The following is a 21,022-nucleotide window of genomic DNA, read 5'->3' as shown; positions in this document are numbered from 1 at the left end:
AGAAAAATTGAAATAAATCATTCAAATGTGTCATACAAATACAATTATATCTCCCAAAACGATTTTGAAATGCAAGTTCACTCACCGGTATTTTGTTGAACCTTTAGTCGATTCTAATTTCCCTAATAGTCCAAATGGGACGGTGGGGCTTCATTGGAACCTACCATCACATTAACATCACAATTAACTCAATTCTCATAATTACAAGTTTTACAAGCTATCACCTACTAATTTCCAAGTTCCATTAAATGGCTATCCATTTTCACTATCCTAATCACTCCAAAGTGAATTTACAACCTCAACTGCCAAAACACCCACAAGTCTAAGCACTAATAATTTTCAACACTAAAAATCAGTTCTAATTCACTACTCACCTTGGTAGTTTGTAATTGAAATTATTTCCAAAAACTTTCAAGCTAATATTGAAGCTCCCTCTTTCTCTCTCTAAAACACCTAGCTAGTGAGAGAAAGTATGGAAATAAGATTTTTCAAGGGTTTTAAAGTGAGAAAGTGAAAGAGAACAAGGGTTCTATGCAAAAGTGCACAAAAGCTTGAAAATTGGAGCTATTTTGAGGAAGGTTATAGAGCTTTCATATCAAGCTTTCATGGAGGAAGAAGAAGAAGAAAAGCTGCTAAAGAATGAAGAAGCTGTTGGAAGAAAGAGATATTTATAACTCAAGCTTATCCACTCCACTTAAATTACCAAAATGCCCTCAACAAGTTAGCTTGTTCTCCTTCAATCCTTTATGCAATCTTTTTACTCTTTTGACACTGAAACAAAGTCCATAATGGTCTAGAAATGCTCGGGTTCGCGAAAACTTAAAAATTTTGACTCGAGGTGAAAAATGACCATTTTTTCCCTACCATGGAAATCATCATCATTTTTATTTCCTTTGTCATTTTACCCATATTTTCATCATTCATTTATACCTTAGGCCTACTTAGGCCTTAATATTGCTTAAAACTTACTTTTAGGGGCTTACTAAGGAAATGACGAAACTACCCTTAACCCGTGTTATTACGTCTATGCCTAGTTACGAGCCTATAGAGGTCGAGGTCTCATAATAAGGATCTGAGATGAAAGAAAAATCTTTATCCATGGATTGAGTACCCTTACGAAGACTTACACAAGTGAATTATATTTAAGGCTTGTGTAAACTTGATGGGTTGCACCTATTAAATCCTCATGCTAGTCATGGTCTAGGATAGGGTTGTGACAAAACATTTTTTTTTATTTGAGAATAAATATATTTAGGTTTAACTCAAGTGATGTTTATAACATGTTTTGTATAGAAAATAGTTAAGTTATTCCCCCTCTATTCCCATCTTTTTTTTTATTCCTTTGTGCGGTAAGCAATTGCCTAAAGGAATAGCTATTCTTAAGTATTAGCTATTCCTCCAAAATAGCTAAAACTCAAGCTTAACTAAACCCAAGCCCTCCATGGTATTTGCTATTCCATGGTTGGGGGAATAACTTTCAAATTTGATAAGACTAAAATATCCCTTTTAAATGTGAAAAATTACAACTCTATAAATACTTTATTTTTCTTTTTTTTTTCTTCTTTTTTCTCCCTTTTCTCACATTTTTGCCTCTTTTTCTCCCGCTAACCTCCACGCATCACCGGAAGCAACAACGATAGCAACAATTCCACAATCGAATATGGCCAAAAAGCGTCGATCTAGTTCTCTCTAGTAAAATTCAATCGATGAGTCGTTGGATTTGGGATCCACAACCTCATTTGGTCACAAGAAGCACCGAATTTGGCCCTTCTTGACCAAATCCAGCCACGAGAAGCATCAATCTGACACTCTAGTGGCCAGATTCGACCACATAGTGTGCTAGATCATCATTTCATTACATTGGCCACTTTTTTAGTGGTCAGCCAACAGAGAAGAAGAAAGGATAAGGACAAAAAGAAAAAAAATTAAAACAAAAAAGTTAAAAGTTTATTATAAATTATAAAAAATTAATACATTAAAATTATTAATATTATAATAGTTTAATCATAATAATGTTTAAATTATAAATAAAATATTAATATTTTAAAAATATTAAAGTTTAACTTATTAAATTATTAATATATCAAAATTTTAATGAAAATATAAATAAAAAATAAAAAAATTGTACTAATATTTTAATAATAAATTTTTAAATTTTTAAAATTTTAATGAAAATAAAGATTAAATGATTAAAAAAGAAAAAAATTACTTATTTTTGTTTTTGGTATAATAAATAATGTAAAGGGTATTTTTAATTTTTGGAAAATAAATCTTATTATAATAAAAAGTTTATATTTTCAATAATATATTATAAAAATTAATATTTTAAATTTGGAACTTAATTAAAATTATTAATATTTTAATCATAATAATATTTAAATTATAAATAAAATATTAGTATTTTAAAATATTAATGATTAAATTATAAATAAAATATTAATATTTAAAATGTTAATATTTAAATTATTAATTATTAATATTTTAAATAAATTATAAATTATTAATATTTAAAAAATATAATAAATTAAAATAAAAAATTATATAATAAAGGATACTGTTATCTTTTTATCATTTATTCTTTTGTTATTTCAAAATTATTTTTACTAACCAAACATTGCAATAAGTCATAATAGCAATTCTTACCTTATTCTATTTCATCACTCAAACTCCACAATGATATTTTCATTCTATTCCTACTTTATTTTATTTCTACAAAATATCTATTCCATTCTATTTCATTAAAGTTTGCGAATTAAATGTGCCATTAGTGTAATAGTATTTAGTTAACTTAGATAAGTGTGACTAAAGAGTTTATTATAAGTGCTACCCATGTGTGTAAATCATAAGGGGATGTAGCTCAAATGGTAGAGCGCTCGCTTTGCATGCGAGAGGTACAGGGTTCGATACCCTGCATCTCCAGTTCTTTTTACTGCTAGCAGCTAGCATGCATTCTTGGCTCACATATTTATATTTGATTATAATGCCATCTTACCTTACAGTAGTTCCTCGCTAATTTTTGTTCATTTTGCCGACATAATATTGAACTTTGAACTTAATTATTGGTTCTACACAAATGGAATGGATAAGAAGGAATAAAGTGAGCGTATAGTTATGTAGCTATATATATATATTCATTATCTATTTCCGTAGAGATAGATGACATTTGTATGAATACATATCAACAAAGGACGTATAATTGTGTCGCTATATACATATATTCATCATCTATTTCCGTAGAGATAGATGATATTTGTATGAATATATATCAACAAAAGACGTATAATTGTGTCGCTATATACATATATTCATCATCTATTTCCGTAGAGATAGATGACATTTGTATGAATACATATCAACAAAGGATGTATAATTGTGTCGCTATATACATATATTCATTATCTATTTCCGTAGAGATAGATGACATTTGTATGAATACATTTCAACAAAGGACTCCACTGCGTGGAATCTTTCCAATAATCAAGCAGCCAATTCCTAGTTAGGATTTATTCTGGTACGTGACATTATCTCTCCCTCCACCACCCCATCCACTTTCAAGGCATCTATATCTATATTACTATTGGATTCAAATTTTTTTCTTCTTACTTTATACTTTTAATGCATACAGTTTTAGATTATATATATAGAGATAGTTTGTTTTCTCGTCCTATAAATTTTATCCTCAATTTTTTAAAAATGAATCAATCAAAAATGTTGCATCCTAATTTAAAATTTGAAATTCGAAATTAAAGAAATAATAGATTATTTTTTAAAATGAAAAATTTGATGAAAATTATATCTTAAAATGAAAGAGTATTTAGCCTCTATCTTTTCCTTTTAACTTTGAATTTGTGGTAAAGAAGCAAGTATAAAATTTGGATGTGGAAAGCAAAGCCTAGGGAAAATATTTTATCGCTTGCACTAACAACTTGCTTCATAAGATTAGACAAAAGAAACTGCAAACAACTAATTAAGCTTCCCTCCTCTTTTCAAGATGATGAAGCCAACTATTTTATGTTGATAGAAAATTCAAAGTAAACATCAGATAAGTTGTTGGTGTTTGGTTCCATTTTATCATGCAATCCATATGGATAACTACTCTATTCATTTAATTATCAACAATATAATAAAATAATAAAGATATTATTTATCAATTATATTATCGGGATTAATCCTCGAACAAAAAATTTTACTTTTACCCACTCAAACAGTAATTAGGTTTTGTCATAAACTTGAAACCTTTTGACATTATTGTGTTCATAGTTCAAACCAATTTTCAGAAAGTCCATTTCTTGGGACTAAAGTATGATAATTAATATGCTAATTTTTATAGTATATTATCCCTATTTTATTATAATAAAGAATACTTTTTAAAAAATAAAAATTATACCAATACTGAATTGATTCTAATTGTTTGATTCCGTGACAGAAATTCCACACTATCAACTTGTTTATGTCTAAGGCAAAATGAAGATGCATTTTTCTTTATGTTAAATATATATAAAAGAAAGTGTCAATAACATGAGAGAATCAAACTAATAGTATCATAATTATAATCTAATAGAATTGTAATGGTATATAATTATGTTAAGACAGCTCTTGAAAGTCAAGGTGATAGGGTAAATGTCAACTAGAGATGGGAAATTAAGTCTTAAAATTAATTAGCGGCTAAACAATGGTCTCCAATGACAATAAGCTAAAGTTTGTGTGCAATCAAGTAGATTGACTGATTTAGTAGTAGGTGGAACAAATAGTTTTAATTTTAATGAAAAAAAATAATTTTTAAAAAATAAAATCAATTTAAAAGGACTCAAAAGCTCATATATTAATAAATTTCAGTATTAATATTTTGTTATGAATTTGTGGTAAATTCACGAGATTGAGTTGGTATCATTTCTTATCCCAAATGAGTTAATATCTCTTTACCCCCGTTACATAATGAATAGTATAGATTGGCAAGCCTTGTGAAACAATGTACGTACTGTATATGATTTAATACAAAGGTAAAATACAACAAAAATACAGATCAAGAGAGAGAAAAGCGTGGGGACAAGGAGGGGCCTGAGGCCGCAGCGTCCCCAGAAGAATTTCCTTCTCAGCAGATTCTCTCTCTCTAACTTTCTCTTCTTCTTTTTTTCCCCTCCACTCATCCCCTCCGTTTTTTTCCCCTTCTTTTTCTTTTCCCTCATATTTATATCGAAATTCAATCGATCAATTGCAGCTTCAATTCAAACCCTAACTCCCTGTCTTTCTCTGCTTTCCAATCTCCTCATTTGGCATTTGCTTCCAGGTAAAATTTGTTTAGTGAAATCTTTTATGAACTTAATTTGTATAAGTTGTTATTCGGTAGATCCAGGTGAGGAAACTATGTTAATTTTATTTTTGGCTTTGGGATTTGTGTGCTTGGATTTAAACCATGAATTTCTTGCTTTTGTTTCTTTTTTTTTTTTTTTTGGGTGACATTTTTAGTTTTAGATTGAATTGAGAAAAAGGTTTCTTTATTTTAATCTGAAAACTTGAAATTTAAATAAAACAATCAAGATGTTTGATATCTTAGGTGACAAAGTTTGCCCCTTTTGCTTCAATTAATAGTTGAATTCGCTTAGAGATGAAAGAAGAGTGAGTTTTTTTTCCTTGTATTGTTATTAATTTAAAAGCTATCTTTGTTTTCAGTGGTTGTTATCAAAGAAGATGCAAAGAATAATCAATTGGATTGTAAAAGCTCATTGCTTAGAAGGGTTTTTTTTTTTGGTTGTAGGTGGTGACAATGTCAACTCCTGCAAGGAAGAGGCTAATGAGAGATTTTAAGAGGTTGCAACAAGATCCACCGGCAGGTATCAGTGGAGCGCCTCAAGACAACAATATAATGCTTTGGAATGCAGTTATATTCGGGTTAGTTTGGGAAAAAAATGACCTTTTCTTTACTTTCAAGTTTGCTTAGAATATTTATTTTACCTCTTTTCATTTATCAGTATATTAAGTATGGTACGATAAGCTATTCTGGTTTCTTGTCTGATTTGGATTGCAGTCCAGATGATACTCCATGGGATGGAGGTGAGTAATCCTTGTGCCCAAACTTATACTTAAAGAACATGTACTGTGTTTTTTACCGCTTCAGATAGATGTGTATATAGGATCTCATGTTGTTTGTTACACATACTTTTAGATGACTTCATTACCGATGTGATATATGGGTTTTTAATAATTATTTTGTATCTCCTCTGTGACCTTATGGCATATTCTTAATTCTTATTACAGAAATAAATTTCTAATGCAAAATGGTGTAGTTTTATTTTCTGGGGTGTGGTTGTTACTCCAACTTATGATGCTCTGACTCGGTACAGATGTGAGACACGGTTATGCGTCCAGCACAAATAGGTTTCACTTTGAGGAGTTGATGTAGAAGAAGGAGGGGAAAGAGATAGAAAATAGAAATTTAGAGGGAATCAGAAATAGATAGAAGCAATTTGGGAGGAACTGGGGATATCAGGGGAGAAACAGAAGAATAAGGGGAGACAAACATGAAGAATCAATGAAGGGATAAAATCTAAATAATTAATATCTCAAATATTCATTTTCCAAAACTTCCCTAAAACTAAAATAACATAGGTATTTATAACTGAACCAAAACCCTAATAAAATGCAAAATACCATATATGACCCTAAAACCCTAATAATTGAAAAAAAATGTACTAATTAATATAAAATAACCAAATATATGTAAGATTACAGTCAAATTTGTAAGTACAAATATAAAGTCCTAGATAACTCAACTCCTTAACCAGCATAATTGCATCCACCATCATTCTCCCCTGGTTGGAGAAAACTCAACCTCGAGTTTTGAAAAATTGAAGTAGAAGAAATTTCCAGCAAGTCAATGTAATCTCATGAATCGGAGGAATAAAGTCAGCAAATGAAGAATCTTCACTAGACAGCACTTGAACAAACTCTTTAGTTGCCTGGACAGCCACAAGTTTAATTTCGAAAGCTGTAGATCCAGCACCCTCATTCTCCACATTTTCAACTTTAAGAAAATCATGTTCAAATAACTCAGCAGATGATACCTCATGCATCTCATCTCTTAATCCCTCTTCAACAAGATTGCTCTTTTTGGCCTAAAACATAGGGGATGTGTCCACAACTTTAACATATTCAATATGTTTTTACTCAACTTCCTTTTTGACAGGTACAATAGTAATTGTAATAGGATCTTTCTTCTCAGACACATTTTAGGAACATGTTTGAGAAAATGAACTTGAAAAAGAATCAAAAGATTTTTGACTTTTTCCCGATTGATTAAATACTATTCCAAATTCATATTTTACGCTCATCAATTCTTCATATGTAAACTTTAATCTCCAATTTTCAAATATTTGTTTAGTATATAATCTTTGAAATTATGATATTCATAAAAGACTGAAGGATAAAGTTTCTCAAAGCCATATCTATCTCTCAAAGCAATCAACTCTTGTAAGTGCAAAGTAGCTTCATAAATATCTTCTTCCAACCTCTCAATTGGCTCCAAAGTAATTATGTTAGTTCAAAATAATGATTTCTGAAATTGACCCGTTAAAATCTGACCTTTAGACGCTGAATCTTGGAAAACATGCATCAGAATTGGAATCAGGATGTCAAAATTAGCAAATCTGGAGGTTCTGAAAATTGGTGATGTGGCACAGTCAAAGCTGATGTGGTAGAAGACTGACAAGTGGCACTGACATGGCAGAATTCTGACTGGTGGTGCTGGCATCACAGAAGATGGACAAATGATGCTGAGGTGACAGGATGGTGTTTGTGAAGGTGGACAAATGATGTAGATCTTGTTCTTCCCTGATACCAATTGATGTAGAACAAGTAGGGGAAAGAGATAAACAATAGAAATTTAAAGGGAAAATAAGAAATAGATAGAAGCAATTAGGGAGGAACAGAGGCATAAGTGGAGAAAAACCAAAAGAATCAATAGAGGGAGAAAATGTCAATAATCAATATTTCCGATATTCATTGTTCAAAACCTTCTTAAAACTAAAATAACATAGGTATTTATAACTAAATGCAAAACCCTAATCAAATGAAAAAATATCAAATATAACCCTAAAACCAATAATTGAAAAATTAAAATACTAATTAATATAAAATAAATTAATAATCTACAATTGCCTAAATATATGTAAGCATCACAATCCAATCAGTAAATTCTAATATAAAGTCCTAGATACCTCAATCCCTCAACTAGCATAATTGCATTCTCCATCAGGAGCCTAATATGTGTCTTGACATGGGTATTTAGGAAAAATGAAGAGTGGAGCAACATAGCTGCTTTCTATATGGTGATTCTGATTTTCTTTTACTTTTTTCGTCTTTGTGCTTCCCAAGTGTATGCATTCAAACTATTAGCAGTAATGAATCTGTGCCATTGCCATAGGTTTCTAACACATGCTTCATTGAGACCAATCAGCAATGTTAAGCATAGATTGTGGTCTGGATGGCAGCATAGTAGTTAATATTACCGATCCCAATGGTGTACGGCTGTGTCATCATTAAAATGGCGAAAGGGTTTGTTTATTGCAAGTTTCCCCATGGATTTTTATTCTGAACATGCATGGTATCATTGTGTTTCAAGTACCTGTATGTTTTTCAAAGTAAAAGCAACAATGTAGTGATGACTGTACAGATTTGGGATTTGTGTTCATGTTTGCTTTTCTTTTTTTTTTTAAATTTGGAATGCTGTTTCTGCCAAGGCTATGACAGTGCTTGTAATGGGGCACTCTCTGTCGCTAGTCTTGATATGAGATAGGTGGAAGTAGTTTGATAAGGAAAAAATGATAACTTTAGCTGAAAAATCATTTCCCTGTTAATTTTTCACTCACGGTCTTCTGCTGAGGTGAAAATAAAGGGATCAGATTATAGCATCAACATTTGTTGAAGGTTTAGTGGGAAGCTGGAAGGTGATGAGGGTCTTTTTTGTTAATTTACATCTGGAGGCTTTCCCTTTAGCAGTATTACGATGACTGCAAAATCTAGTTGGAGAAGGCTGGGCAACTTGTTTGTTTATAACAGATGATTTGAACCACAGACCAGTGGCATTCTATTATTGAGTGATTGCATCTTGAGTGTTTAATAATCCTAATGTAATTTTAACACTCTTTGGACCTAAGTGAAATGACGTATCTTTTTGAGTTCTTCAGGCACGTTCAAGTTGACTCTTCAATTCACTGAGGATTATCCAAACAAGCCTCCAACAGTGAGATTTGTTTCCCGAATGTTTCATCCAAATAGTAAGTTCTAATTGGAACTATTCTAATATTTTTCTTCAATAACAGTCAATATTGTTCCATTTATGGTTTCTGACTTAAACCTTTTCAACCTTTTTAGTTTATGCCGATGGAAGTATTTGTTTGGACATTTTACAGAACCAGTGGAGTCCTATATATGATGTAGCAGCTATTCTCACATCCATTCAGGTATAGTGGAAAACCTATTCACAGTATGGATATAATTGTCATTCATCTATTATTATGAGACTATTGAAGGAAGAAGCGCTACTGCATAAATCATTTAAAATGAAAAACTCATTTGAAGCAGGAGCATGCTGCCTTTGCTGCTTTCCTATTTTTAGATAAGATGAAGATGATGAAATTTGTTTATAAAGCTAAATGTTTTTGTTTTTCATATGTTCATATTTTCGGATGAGAAATTTTGGAGGATTCAGAATCAATTCATCACTTAGGATCCATGAAATTTACCACGCCAGTTTTGAAACAGACTTATAACGCCTGTTGTATGATTAAAGTTTTAATAGTTGAAAGAACAATAATTAACAGCTAGCAATCTATCATAATAATATATTAGATTAATATTTTTTATTAAACCAATGAGCTTAAATTCAATTTTGTGATAAAAAAAACCTTTACACAATAAATCAAGTATAAAAATTGTTTCACCATGAGCCTGAATGCCCTGGTTTTGGTTCCTTAAATGCAATCAGGTTTACTCCTGTTGCTGCAGTCAATCCTTATGTTGTTTAATTATTTTTTTACTGGAACATATGTTGTGTAATTTTTGTAGATTCTTCGGAGCTTTTTGAAGCTTCCAACTGCCCATTTAACATTTTTATGAAATTAATATCCTAAACCTATGTGAGAGAAAGAAACGGAATAGAAGAAACCAAGTTTGTCCTCTTTGTAGGACAGTGGTGATTTGTAAAGTTCTGGTGTGCAAGAAGCAAGCTTTTCCTGGCAAATCAATATTCAGATACATGACAGTATATGCAATTGATGCTGGATTGGATTATTATATCTCAATTCTCAAACTTGCCCTGTCTTGAGGGCTTAAATTCTAGCTATGTGGGATGCAGCAAAAGTTGTTTGCATTATATAGCATTTTCTTTCTTTTTCCCCTACATTTCTTTTCTTTCAGCCAAGATTAGTTCTGGTTTAATAGTTTTTTTTTTTTTATTTGGACAAATAATTGTTTGAACTGGTGATCTTGAGTAAGGGATTCAATATTTACTCTGTGGTTCTGCATAAGCTTAGAACGAAATGGTGCTTCTTTAATTTTTCATTTACATTCATTAAAATAGGTGAATTTATCTGTGTTTGTGTCTTTGTGTGTGTGTGTGTGTGTGTGTTATGAACTACATGATTGAAACCATCATTCCTTTATTGCAGTCATTGCTGTGTGATCCCAACCCAAACTCACCTGCGAACTCAGAAGCTGCTAGGATGTTTAGTGAGAACAAGCGTGAGTACAACCGAAGAGTAAGGGAGATTGTGGAGCAGAGCTGGACAGCAGACTAACTCCATGCAGTAGTGGGGCAGTGGGGTTTTAAGGTTTGATGTTATGGTAGAATTGCTGTCGGGACCCATCAACTTTATCCTGTACCCCCACTCATGTTCCCTTTAGAAATGGATGTTAGGGGTATTTGATCGACATCATGCTCAAGACATTTTGCTTCGTGTGTCTTTAAGCTTGTGTAAAGTAGCATTTATGTATCTATTTGCATTGAACCATCATGAACTTTATGCTTCTATATAAATGTCTGGTTGATTTCGTCCCAAATGCAAGCATTCTACTTATTTTGGCATTTTTAGTTGGGAGAGAAGCATGATGCTTAGCGAGCTTATTGATTGTCATAGGCAATAGTTGCAGACTAACTGCCATATTTTTATTGTGGGGCTGGATGCTCACATAGCAGTTATTTGTAGTAGTCACGAGAAAAGTATGAGAGGTGCATATTCCTTTTCTCGCATACACGGAAGGTAAATGAGTAAATGAGAGGTAAAGCACTTTATTTGTATCACATGTTACTTTACCTGATGCCTATAGTGTGCTGCTGCTTAGAAAATGATGTTAGGGTTACATGTTTGATAAATAGATTCAGCAATTCGTGCTAATCTAAAGGAGATATGGTTTTTGATAGGACGAATTCCAGGATAGGGTCATCTTCTGCAACTCTTCTCACATGCTATATATGTTTATCAGAGTTCAGTTCATGGATGATAATTGGACAATGAAGAGGATTATCTTTTGGTCAAACCAAGTAGTACCCATTCAGAGGGTTCAATTCCCTCAGGACTTTCGGATGGTGTACCCAAATCGTATTTTTAGGAGTTGCCGCTGCAGCTGATATTAGATGCGGAAATGAATTGTTTGTACCAGAAAAATAGGAAAAATTTAAAAGCAAACAGACGATGATGTGAGATGATAACACATAAAACATAATCCAAGAAAACAGGTCGCTACTTTTAATACCGGGGTTCGTCACCGCTAATTATAACAGAATGGATAATCATAATACGACGTAGTTTCACTCTGTTATGAACAAAGTAGTAACAAGCAAGTCATATAAAGACCAGAGGGAACAAAATAAGACAGGGAGGTTGGCTCAAAGCCGAGACGGGAAAGACAAAAAAAAAAAAAAAAGGAAGAGAAAAAAGGCGATGGTGTTAAACAGCTCGGTGGTGGTGACAGTAGCCAACGTGTCAGCAAACGTATGCCAATACATAGCCTGTAACCCAGAGCGCTTAAGCAGCGACCAAGTCTTGCATCTCCTCTGCCTTCCGCTCCGTCATCTTTGCCGCCTTGCAGACTCTTTATGGCTCTACCTATGCTTTGATCCTCCCCATCACCCTCTCTCTGATTCCAGCGACGACGATGCCTCTCACTCCGATTGAAATTCCGCCCACACTTGGTTCGTTTTCTTCTTCTACTATGTATTCCTCCTGTAATTCTTTCTCTCTCATTCATAGCTAATTCTTTTTTCTTCTAGTCTTTTATGTTATTATTACTGTTGGCCTGGGCACTCGTTTCGTGTAAATTTTGGGACTGAATTATTGCTAAATCGAAAATCTCAGATGCCGTTGGCTTAATTAATGGGTTTGTTTTGTATCCTTTCGTTTTAGGTTAATGGGGTTGACTTGGATCTTTTGTCCTCTTGGGACTTGGATAGTTACTGCTTGCCAATGGATCATGGTAATAATTCTGACGTGCCTTGAACAGATTCAGATCAAACAAGCTCTTGTGTCAATCATATCCTTGAAAATATTAGTAACATTAAGAAAACAACAAATAAGTTGGAATGATTTGATGCAATTTTGTATCCCAAGTCATTGTATAATACTAGACACAAACAATCCCAGTTTAAAGCAACAACCCAAGAAAAAACACAGGAGGTCTTGACTTCACACCAGATTGGAACACTTCACTTTAATTTAACCCCTATACATATGAAATCACAACCACAATTGACAAAAAAGAACCCAGCTGAGGATGGAAACAAATATGGTTCAGCATATTTGCGCACCACACTACCTACATCTCTTCAGTCGCGCTGATTTCTTCTGTCAAAGGAGCATCCTGTAAAGGAAGGAGATCAATAGTCAGTAGCATGTGAAGGTAGAAATCAGGCATCATTATCACTGCCCTCCAAACTTGTTCAAACCTTGCAAATTTGGGGCTATAACAACATTAAAGAGTGTAGGGCAGTATGCTCAATATATTAGTCTGTTCCGATAAGAACTCTTACCATATTTTCTTTGTCCTCTTCAACAGTCTCAGCTGCAGCCGTAGGGCTAACTTGATCTGTAAATAAAATTGCAAATGCATAAGTCATGCACCCAAAGGCACAGATGCTAAACATGAAATTTATCTTCAGACTTGCCTTCTTCGTTAGCTGATTTGATCCCAGGTCTCTTAGCCCTGTCCCTCCCTTTAACAGGCTCTTGCCTGGTTGTCTTCTGAGTTTTCTTCTGTACCGTACGACTCCCAGTGTCAGAAACAGACCTTGAATTTGAACTGTTCTTATTCAAAGCCCTATTCCTGGTTACAGGATTATTCTTTGGGGTAGCCTTTTTTGCTGATTCGGCAATTGATGATGCTTGAGCAGCATCAGTATTCAAGGACTTGGGTTTCAGCTTCCTAGATACCACTACAGAAGAAACGCTGTGAACCTCGTCATCAGATGACCGAGTCCCCTCCTCAGGCAATTGAGAACAGGTTTCGGACACCTGTGGCTGATCTGAGTTTTCTGAAACATTATAGCTTTTTAGTAGTTCCATTATAGCTTCATCATTTTCACCAAGATTATGGCGACCTAAATAGGATCTAAGCTCATCACGCATTCTCTGAAGAGGCTGGATTCGGAGTTACAATGAGCAAGAGAAAATACAGAGATAGGTTAGAATTCAATCCAAAGAACTTTTATTGCATCTCCAAATAGACAAAAGTAAACAATAAATCTAATATATTAAAGTGCATAAGCCACTATGATTATATATTTATATGTGCGACCAGAGAAATTTATAACAATAGCTAAGGATGTAGGCTGAAAAATAAAATTAGAAACATGATAAATAACAAAAGCCCAAAAAAAAAAATAGAAATAGTTGAATCAGAAGAACAGAATACAAAAGATGATGCAATAATTTCAGCAAGAACTTTGACGCAGCAAACCAACAAACCCCAAATTCATAGCACAAGCATGCAAAGTGAACTGATGAAAGCATATGAATTAGCATACCTCACAACCAGCTTCTAAGGCAAGCTTGAAAAACCCAAGTGAGACTGAGTGCTTAGAAGCTGATTCAGAGAGCTTAATCTGCGACAGCCAATATGAAGCTGATGACAGCACACTGAACCTCCTTCGAGTTGCTGATCTAGAAGCGTCAGAAAGAGGTGTGTCGCTTTTGCCCTGAACATTGGTAGATTTCTTGGCTCTAGCCTCAGAGATAGGAGTGACTGTCCCAACAAATTTTGGCGATGGAGTGACAGTGGATTTGGTTGGGATAGAGAGCCTTCTGGGCGGCTTAGCAGATTTCTCCTTGGAAAGATCAAGAACACCCACACTCTTACTTACACTTGGTGTTGCTCTCCCCCTAAGAATGCCATACAAATAAAGCCCGAAACAATTTAGCACTTGGAAGGTAATAAAAATAAAATAGTAGCGATTGCCAGTAACAGCAACTACTAACTAATTGCCAATTGTAGAGACTATTAAGTAACTGCAGACAACATAACATAGTGCCATTCAATGATAAATGGGTAATGAACTTATTTTTTATACATAAAAAATTAATGCGAATGGCAATGGTACTTATCATCAAGTATATAGGCAAGTCTGTCCCGTCTTTCAATCCCTAGAAAAAAGGCAATTAATAAACCTAGAAGCCAGATTGAATCACAGAATAGAAACTTTTGTATTTTTCAAAGGAAAAGATTACAAACTTATTTTACAAAACCCATATTCAATATTAACTTTCTTTCCTGATTTCACCAAACATATCAAGTTATTTCGCACCTAACCCTTCTTTTCTTTGCATGAAATTTTAATGGCATATTAAACCTGGAAGTGCGACATAGAATTCTACAGGGATGAAACTGAGAATTATAGAATTTGAATACCTTCTGGATGAAGAAGAAATGGACAAATCACCCGCCAGAGGCTTCTCCTCCTTTGATTTCATCGAGGATCGAAGGGGATACCGTAGCTTAGACTTCCCTGCACTCCCTGAAATATTCCCAAAAAAACAAAAGAATTAAAATCCATAAAAAAAAAAAAACACCTTAAAAGCCGAAGAAAACCTAAAGAAACTGAGGCAGAAATGAACCAGCAAAAGGAGCAGAAGGTGGTTGCTCTTTGACAGGCTCCTCCATGATCGATTTGTCTCTTAGAAGATTTTTCTCAAACAGAAATTCTTGAATTCTTGGTTTTCTAAGGCACAAAGAAGCCCAGAATCGGATTTTATAAGGAATGTTTTTTCCCTTTCTTTTAACCTTAAAGATGGTTCACTGCTGTCTTTTTGACTCTCCTATTTCGAGCGGGAAAATTTAAGTAACCAGAAAAACATTAAAACAAAATTAAAAAAAACCTTTAAAATTTTCGAAACATCGCCGGTCAACCACTCCCTGGGATCCTATCTGTACCTACTCGCTCCATTTTTTCGACACCTGTCCCTTTCCAGGCTCCTCGTCCGACAATATGAGAAAACCGCTGTTCCAACGGCAGTTTTAGAACACAGGTGGCAATGACACAAGGAGAGTAACATTTGTCAGCAGCATTGAGAGTGGGGTTAGAGTGAGGATGATGAGTGATCGTAGGGGGTTCTTTGAACGGCAGGGGCCAGGGGGAGCTGGAAATGGGACCCACGCGCCACACCCAAACAGGGGAAAGGATACGATCTCAAATTCGAATTTCGAAATTCAAAAGTAAAACAACCACGAGGCCGTGTTGGCAAACCGCTATGAACGGTTAAGATGGGATGTTAATCTTAATATTTTTTGTGGGTCCAATCCTCAGACTTTTGTCTTCACTCTGCATGGGCACCAGACATGTTTTTGTGTGGCCCATGTAGGCCCAACTTTCTTTAATGCTTGTTGGGCTTAGGGTTTGGGGTTTGGTCTCATAGCTTCAGGCATCGACACAAAACGCTTTCGGTGAAACTTATCAACAAATTACCAAGTTGTCGAATGAAATATGATCTTCACTATAATCGATAGTTAAAATATCTACAAAAAAACTCTAAAACTACTTTAAAATATTTAAATAACTCATTTTTCTTTTATTACGTTCAATTAAAGTTTTTGGATGATATTTGATATGTTGTATGTTACATTCTAAATAAACATAATCACGTTACATCGATTGTTTTGTCTAAAACACAGGATAAAGTCTTCTTAATGTAATGTAATTACAATGGGCAAAGAGAATGCCATTCCCTTCTATTACTAGGGGAAAGTAAGTTTCCTTTTGCAAAGAAAAAAATTTTTTTTTCCCAAATTGTCTTGACCCTCATTGGCCTTATTCCTTTCAAATCAAACATAATAATCTTCAAAATAATTGCATTCCCTACAATCACCATTTTCCTATCTATTATCAAATGTTGCAATGTTAATAGAGTACCAAACACCCTTTTATACTTTAATTTTGAGTCCAATAAACCTTTACCACTAATCATTAATTGACTAATGTTAATCAAAATATTATTTATTATTTTATGTCATATGATATTGATATGACATGTCGAAGTAGCATAATGACATATTAAGTGACATTTTTCACCTTTTCACTTTAGTATCATGTGAGTATTAAAATGGTAAATTATATTTTGATTAATGATAATTAATCAAGTTATATGAACCTACCTATTTACTTTAAAATAAAAATACAAAAACTTAATTGAATTTTATAAAAACCAATGACTATTTTTAAATAAGTCATTCTTTTATTAATACGTTCAATCAAACTTAATGGTAAAGTCTTCCCATTGTAATGACATTACAATGGGCAAAGGGAATGTTATTCCCTTCCATCACTAGGGGAAAGCAAGTTTCCTTTTGCAAAGGGAAATTTTTTTTTCCCCAAATTTTCCTAACCTTCTCTAGCCTTATTCTTTTCAAATCAAACATTATAGAGTAATGTTCCTAATAATCACATTCCCTACAATCACCACTTTCTCATGTATTACCAAATGTTGCAACGTTAATGAAGTACCAAATGCCCCTTTACACTTTAATTTTAAACCCAATAAACCGTTATTAGTAATAATTAACTAATTAATATTAATCAAAATATCATTTATCATTCTATGTTATGTGATATTGATGTAGTATGCTGAAGTAGCATAATGACATGTCAAGTGATATTTTTTACCTTTCACATCAGCATCATGTGAATATTAAATGACAAGTGATATTTCGATTAATAATAATTAATCAAGTATTAGTCATATGGGTCTACCTATTTACCTTAAAATAAAAATACAAAAACTTGATTGAATTTTATAAAAAACAATGACTATTTTTAAAATTTTTAAATAATTCAGAGACTTTTTCAAGTATTATATCCTAAACAAAATAATGAACTCATAAAGATTCCATTACATTTACCTATTGAAATTTCACTCATTTCAACCACTACTCCGATGTTAAAAGATGCTCATAAGATGCACGACTACGAGATTCGAATTTTATACAATTCGATTCATTGCTTGTTGAATCTCTTCAAATTTCACTCATTTCAACCTCTAAAGCAATGTTTGAAGACGTCCACAACTACTGACAGATAATCACTTTCGTTTTTACATTATATGTTTTTTGTATAAAATAATAAATAATAAAAATATCAATTAAACAAAGCTTTTAGTTATTTTTAATTGCATAACAATAAACCTATTTGAGTTAGAAGTGAGATAGCTTTGAAATGGATGGAAACAGGTAAACATGTGAAGCAACTTAAAACAGCATTTGAATGATTTGGCTCTGTAGAAAATGACAGATACTGAGTGGGCCAAAAGTTGTTAAAAGTTTTTGGTTCCTTTCTGCCCAAAGGATGGTTTGATGTATGAGCCAAGTAATGAGCAATTTTATAAACCAATCTCAGATAATTGAAAAATGGCAACATCTAACAAGTTCATGATAACCAATGTTTGTTGAAGAGCCCACACTACCTAACTCATCAAAACCTTTACCTGCTGTCGCTGCACAGAGTTCTTATTTGCACAGTTATGTCAATATCCATCAATATTAGTATTTTAACTCCATTTGGTTGGTAGATATTCGAGGCCAACCAAAAACCAGAGCAACCTCAACAGTATTGACACTTTGTAATTAATGGCCGCCTATAAGGGTATAGAGGGAAAAAAATTTCATAAATCATTGTCAAATAACCAAAACAAAATAAAATGGAAAAACCTCAACCCCATCTTTTTAACTCTCCTTTGCCCATTGCTTTTTGCTTACCTACTTTTATTTATTTATGTTATGAATATTTATGTACTTATATTTTGGCCATGATGTCAATATTGGACATTAATCAATTTTCTTATATTCTTTTAGCAGTGAAAATCATTTATCACCTTCTCAGTACCCTTAATTCTATAATGTAACATTGAAAACTTATACTTAGGAAATACAAAAGTTTAAGAAAATTCTTGAATTATTTAAAAAAATTTAAATAAATTTTTATTCTTTTATTATGTTCAATCAAGATTATATATTTTTATTTTAAATTAAATAAGTTTTTAAAACTAACAATTGATTAATTGTCATTAGTCAAAATGTCATTTGTCATTTTTCTACTCATGTGACGTTAATGTGAAAGGTAAAAATGTCGTATAGTTATACCACCATATCATGTCATTATCTATTTATGACATATTAATATCACGTAACATAAATATGATGAGGGACATTTTGACGAATAATAATTAGATAACTATAAGTCATAATAATGACTTATTTATCTCAAAATAAAAATATAAGTATTTGATTAACTGTAATAAAAAAATAAAAATTTTATTAAAAATTTTTAGATAGTTCAAAAAAATTGTTTATACATTATGCATATTAAAAATGCTGTTCAATGGGGTGAGACTTTGAAGTGTTAATAGCCTCACACATCTATTAAAATAAAAATAAAGTGTGCTACCATTTGGGAAACATCTTTCCAATGGTAAAAGGTGTAGTATTTAGTAGTGTGCTTATATGATTCATCAACAACTTGAGGGTTAACTTTTCTTAACGTGGTTGCTTATGTATTTGAATGAAGTACTATGGAGAAGGTGAGGTGTATTATCCGAAGGAGTGGTGGGATATTGACTTGTGAAGCTAAGGGCTTACTAAGATTATTAATTACGCTTGCTAAGTTTGTTAATGATAATAATTGAGGTTGTACAAGTCACAAGGTTAGATTCACCCATCAGATTGTATTAAATCCAAAGAAAAGGTTGGCCAGTTAATGAAGAAGAAAGAAAAGCACAAAAATGGAATGAAATTGGAAGGAAGATACTTAGGCAAATATCTATACCATATATTATATAAAAATGGTCTCCAAGGGAATTATTGATTGACATGTGAGAAGTTTTTTGCTCACCCCATGACAGCTAATAACCCCTTTTTGGGAATAATTTTTTTAATTTTATAATAATAAATAATTATATATATATATATATATATCTATATACACTATGTATTAAAATTAACTCAACTGATATTTTTGGACTTGACAAATTTTTTAATCTCAACCTATGGCATTGTGTTGAGTTTTTTCTTGTGGATTATTATTAATAATATCGGATTTACTTTAGAGTTTTCATTTGTTGGTTTTTAGTAGTTATAGACCCATTGGATCTTTATCTTTATAATTGTTATTTTTGTGTTAAACTTTATAATATGCCCCAAACGCATAACACAAGCTACACCCTAATAATATTATTATTTTTGTCTCTTTATTTTAAATTTGTACCGTTTAACATGTCCTTAATAGAAAAAGAAACTATGGAAGTCACCCAAGAAACTCCATGACCAAAAAAAGACAACAACTGTCCGCAAGAATTTTTAGGCAACCTACTTGCGAGTCGCCTACCTCCCTGGACGAAACCAGTGGTATGATTGTGCATTGCCCTGGAACATTGAACAACTTATTACAACTTGTAATTCAAAATTTATGACCCCCGTGGTCTTTATTTATTTATTTGTTTGTTATTATTTTTTGAGAAAGAAAGATTTGAATTCTGCTTTTTTGAATAAAGAGATTATGTATCAATTTTTAAATTATATATTTTGAATACTCATTAGGAGATTTTGCTACCACATGAAGTGAGTTTCAGATTATATGGTATGATTAAAACGAGATATAATTATATCTCGTGGCCCTTTTCTTTCTCTCTACTTCTTTTGGAAAATAATGAGTCAAATTGTTCCTCAAGAATTCTGACTTTGGAAGAATGATTGCTCCTATATAAAAATAAAATAAAATAATCGTTGCTTAGAATATGCTTATATTTTTTTAAATGGGTAAATTATCCCACCTCCATAGAGTTTCACTCTAATTCATCTTAGGTCTATTAGTATTCAAAATAGATATTGTGAAACTTTGACTTTGTTAGTATGAGCTCTGCAAGCCCATCTTTGATTGTATGGGAATTACATTTTGAGTTATTCATGTATGACATTTTATTAATTTATAATAATTATAAGGTAGTTCTTTACCCATAAGTTGTGATTTAATTACTTTTTGTACTTATGTAGATAAAGCCCATGGAACTATATATGCCTTGCAAAGGAATTATATTGGGATACATTTATGAAATCCTTACGCATCAAAGCATTGTTCTTAAAAGTTCATGATCATTGTATTATTGAGATAAGGCCATCAATAATGTTCAAAGATCGGCATATGCTATGTTCTTTACTTGTGAAGTAAGCAAATGCTCTCATAAGCTGAGGTACAGAGATACTTGAAACTAACATGTAGGTGTTTGCCATAGGAGAGCAAGTTCACTAAACATAACTCGCCATGAGAAGTGCATTTGGTATCTCACTCAAGTGTCTATGCAATACTTCTCATATGTCAGTTGTGTAACTACTCTCTAAACTTAAGACACCGGGTTATCTTGTATGTGAAGTACTATGATTTGATTTCATTCCTACTAGTGCCTAACTAAGGATACCAAAACAAGATGTTTTTGGGTATCGTATGAAGCATATGAAGGTAAATAAGTAGTCAAGATAAGAATCATCACCCCAAGTG

At 32.6% G+C, this 21,022-nt stretch overlaps 2 protein-coding genes and 1 non-coding gene across 3 annotated transcripts; 2 read left to right on the top strand and 1 right to left on the bottom strand.

Annotated features, from left to right (window-relative positions):
* Positions 1–2,846: 2,846 nt before the first annotated feature.
* TRNAA-UGC (transfer RNA alanine (anticodon UGC)) lies at positions 2,847–2,919 on the top strand. The gene has a single exon. It is a non-coding gene; the product is annotated as a tRNA-Ala (tRNA).
* A 2,145-nt stretch (positions 2,920–5,064) lies between these two features.
* UBC3 (ubiquitin-conjugating enzyme 3) lies at positions 5,065–11,055 on the top strand. Its single transcript, XM_007037199.3, has 6 exons — positions 5,065–5,287; positions 5,756–5,889; positions 6,026–6,051; positions 9,183–9,272; positions 9,370–9,458; positions 10,665–11,055. The coding sequence occupies exons 2-6, from the start codon at positions 5,765–5,767 to the stop codon at positions 10,791–10,793; spliced, it is 459 nt and encodes a 152-aa protein (XP_007037261.1). The 5' UTR covers positions 5,065–5,287; positions 5,756–5,764; the 3' UTR covers positions 10,794–11,055.
* A 1,473-nt stretch (positions 11,056–12,528) lies between these two features.
* On the bottom strand, positions 12,529–15,303 carry LOC18604623 (microtubule-associated futsch-like protein). The gene is made up of 6 exons (XM_018117873.2): positions 15,102–15,303; positions 14,896–15,001; positions 14,015–14,369; positions 13,157–13,628; positions 13,022–13,077; positions 12,529–12,852 (listed from the first exon to the last, which is right to left on the bottom strand). Exons 1-6 carry the CDS (start codon positions 15,145–15,147, stop codon positions 12,808–12,810), a joined length of 1,080 nt encoding a protein of 359 aa, XP_017973362.2. The 5' UTR covers positions 15,148–15,303; the 3' UTR covers positions 12,529–12,807.
* Positions 15,304–21,022: the final 5,719 nt, after the last annotated feature.

Source organism: Theobroma cacao, chromosome 3, assembly GCF_053813885.1.
Source record: "Theobroma cacao isolate CCN51 chromosome 3, ASM5381388v1, whole genome shotgun sequence".
Lineage (NCBI taxonomy): Eukaryota > Viridiplantae > Streptophyta > Magnoliopsida > Malvales > Malvaceae > Theobroma > Theobroma cacao.
The sequence above is the reverse complement of the archived record's forward strand: the minus strand, read 5'-3'. Positions and strand labels throughout refer to the sequence as shown.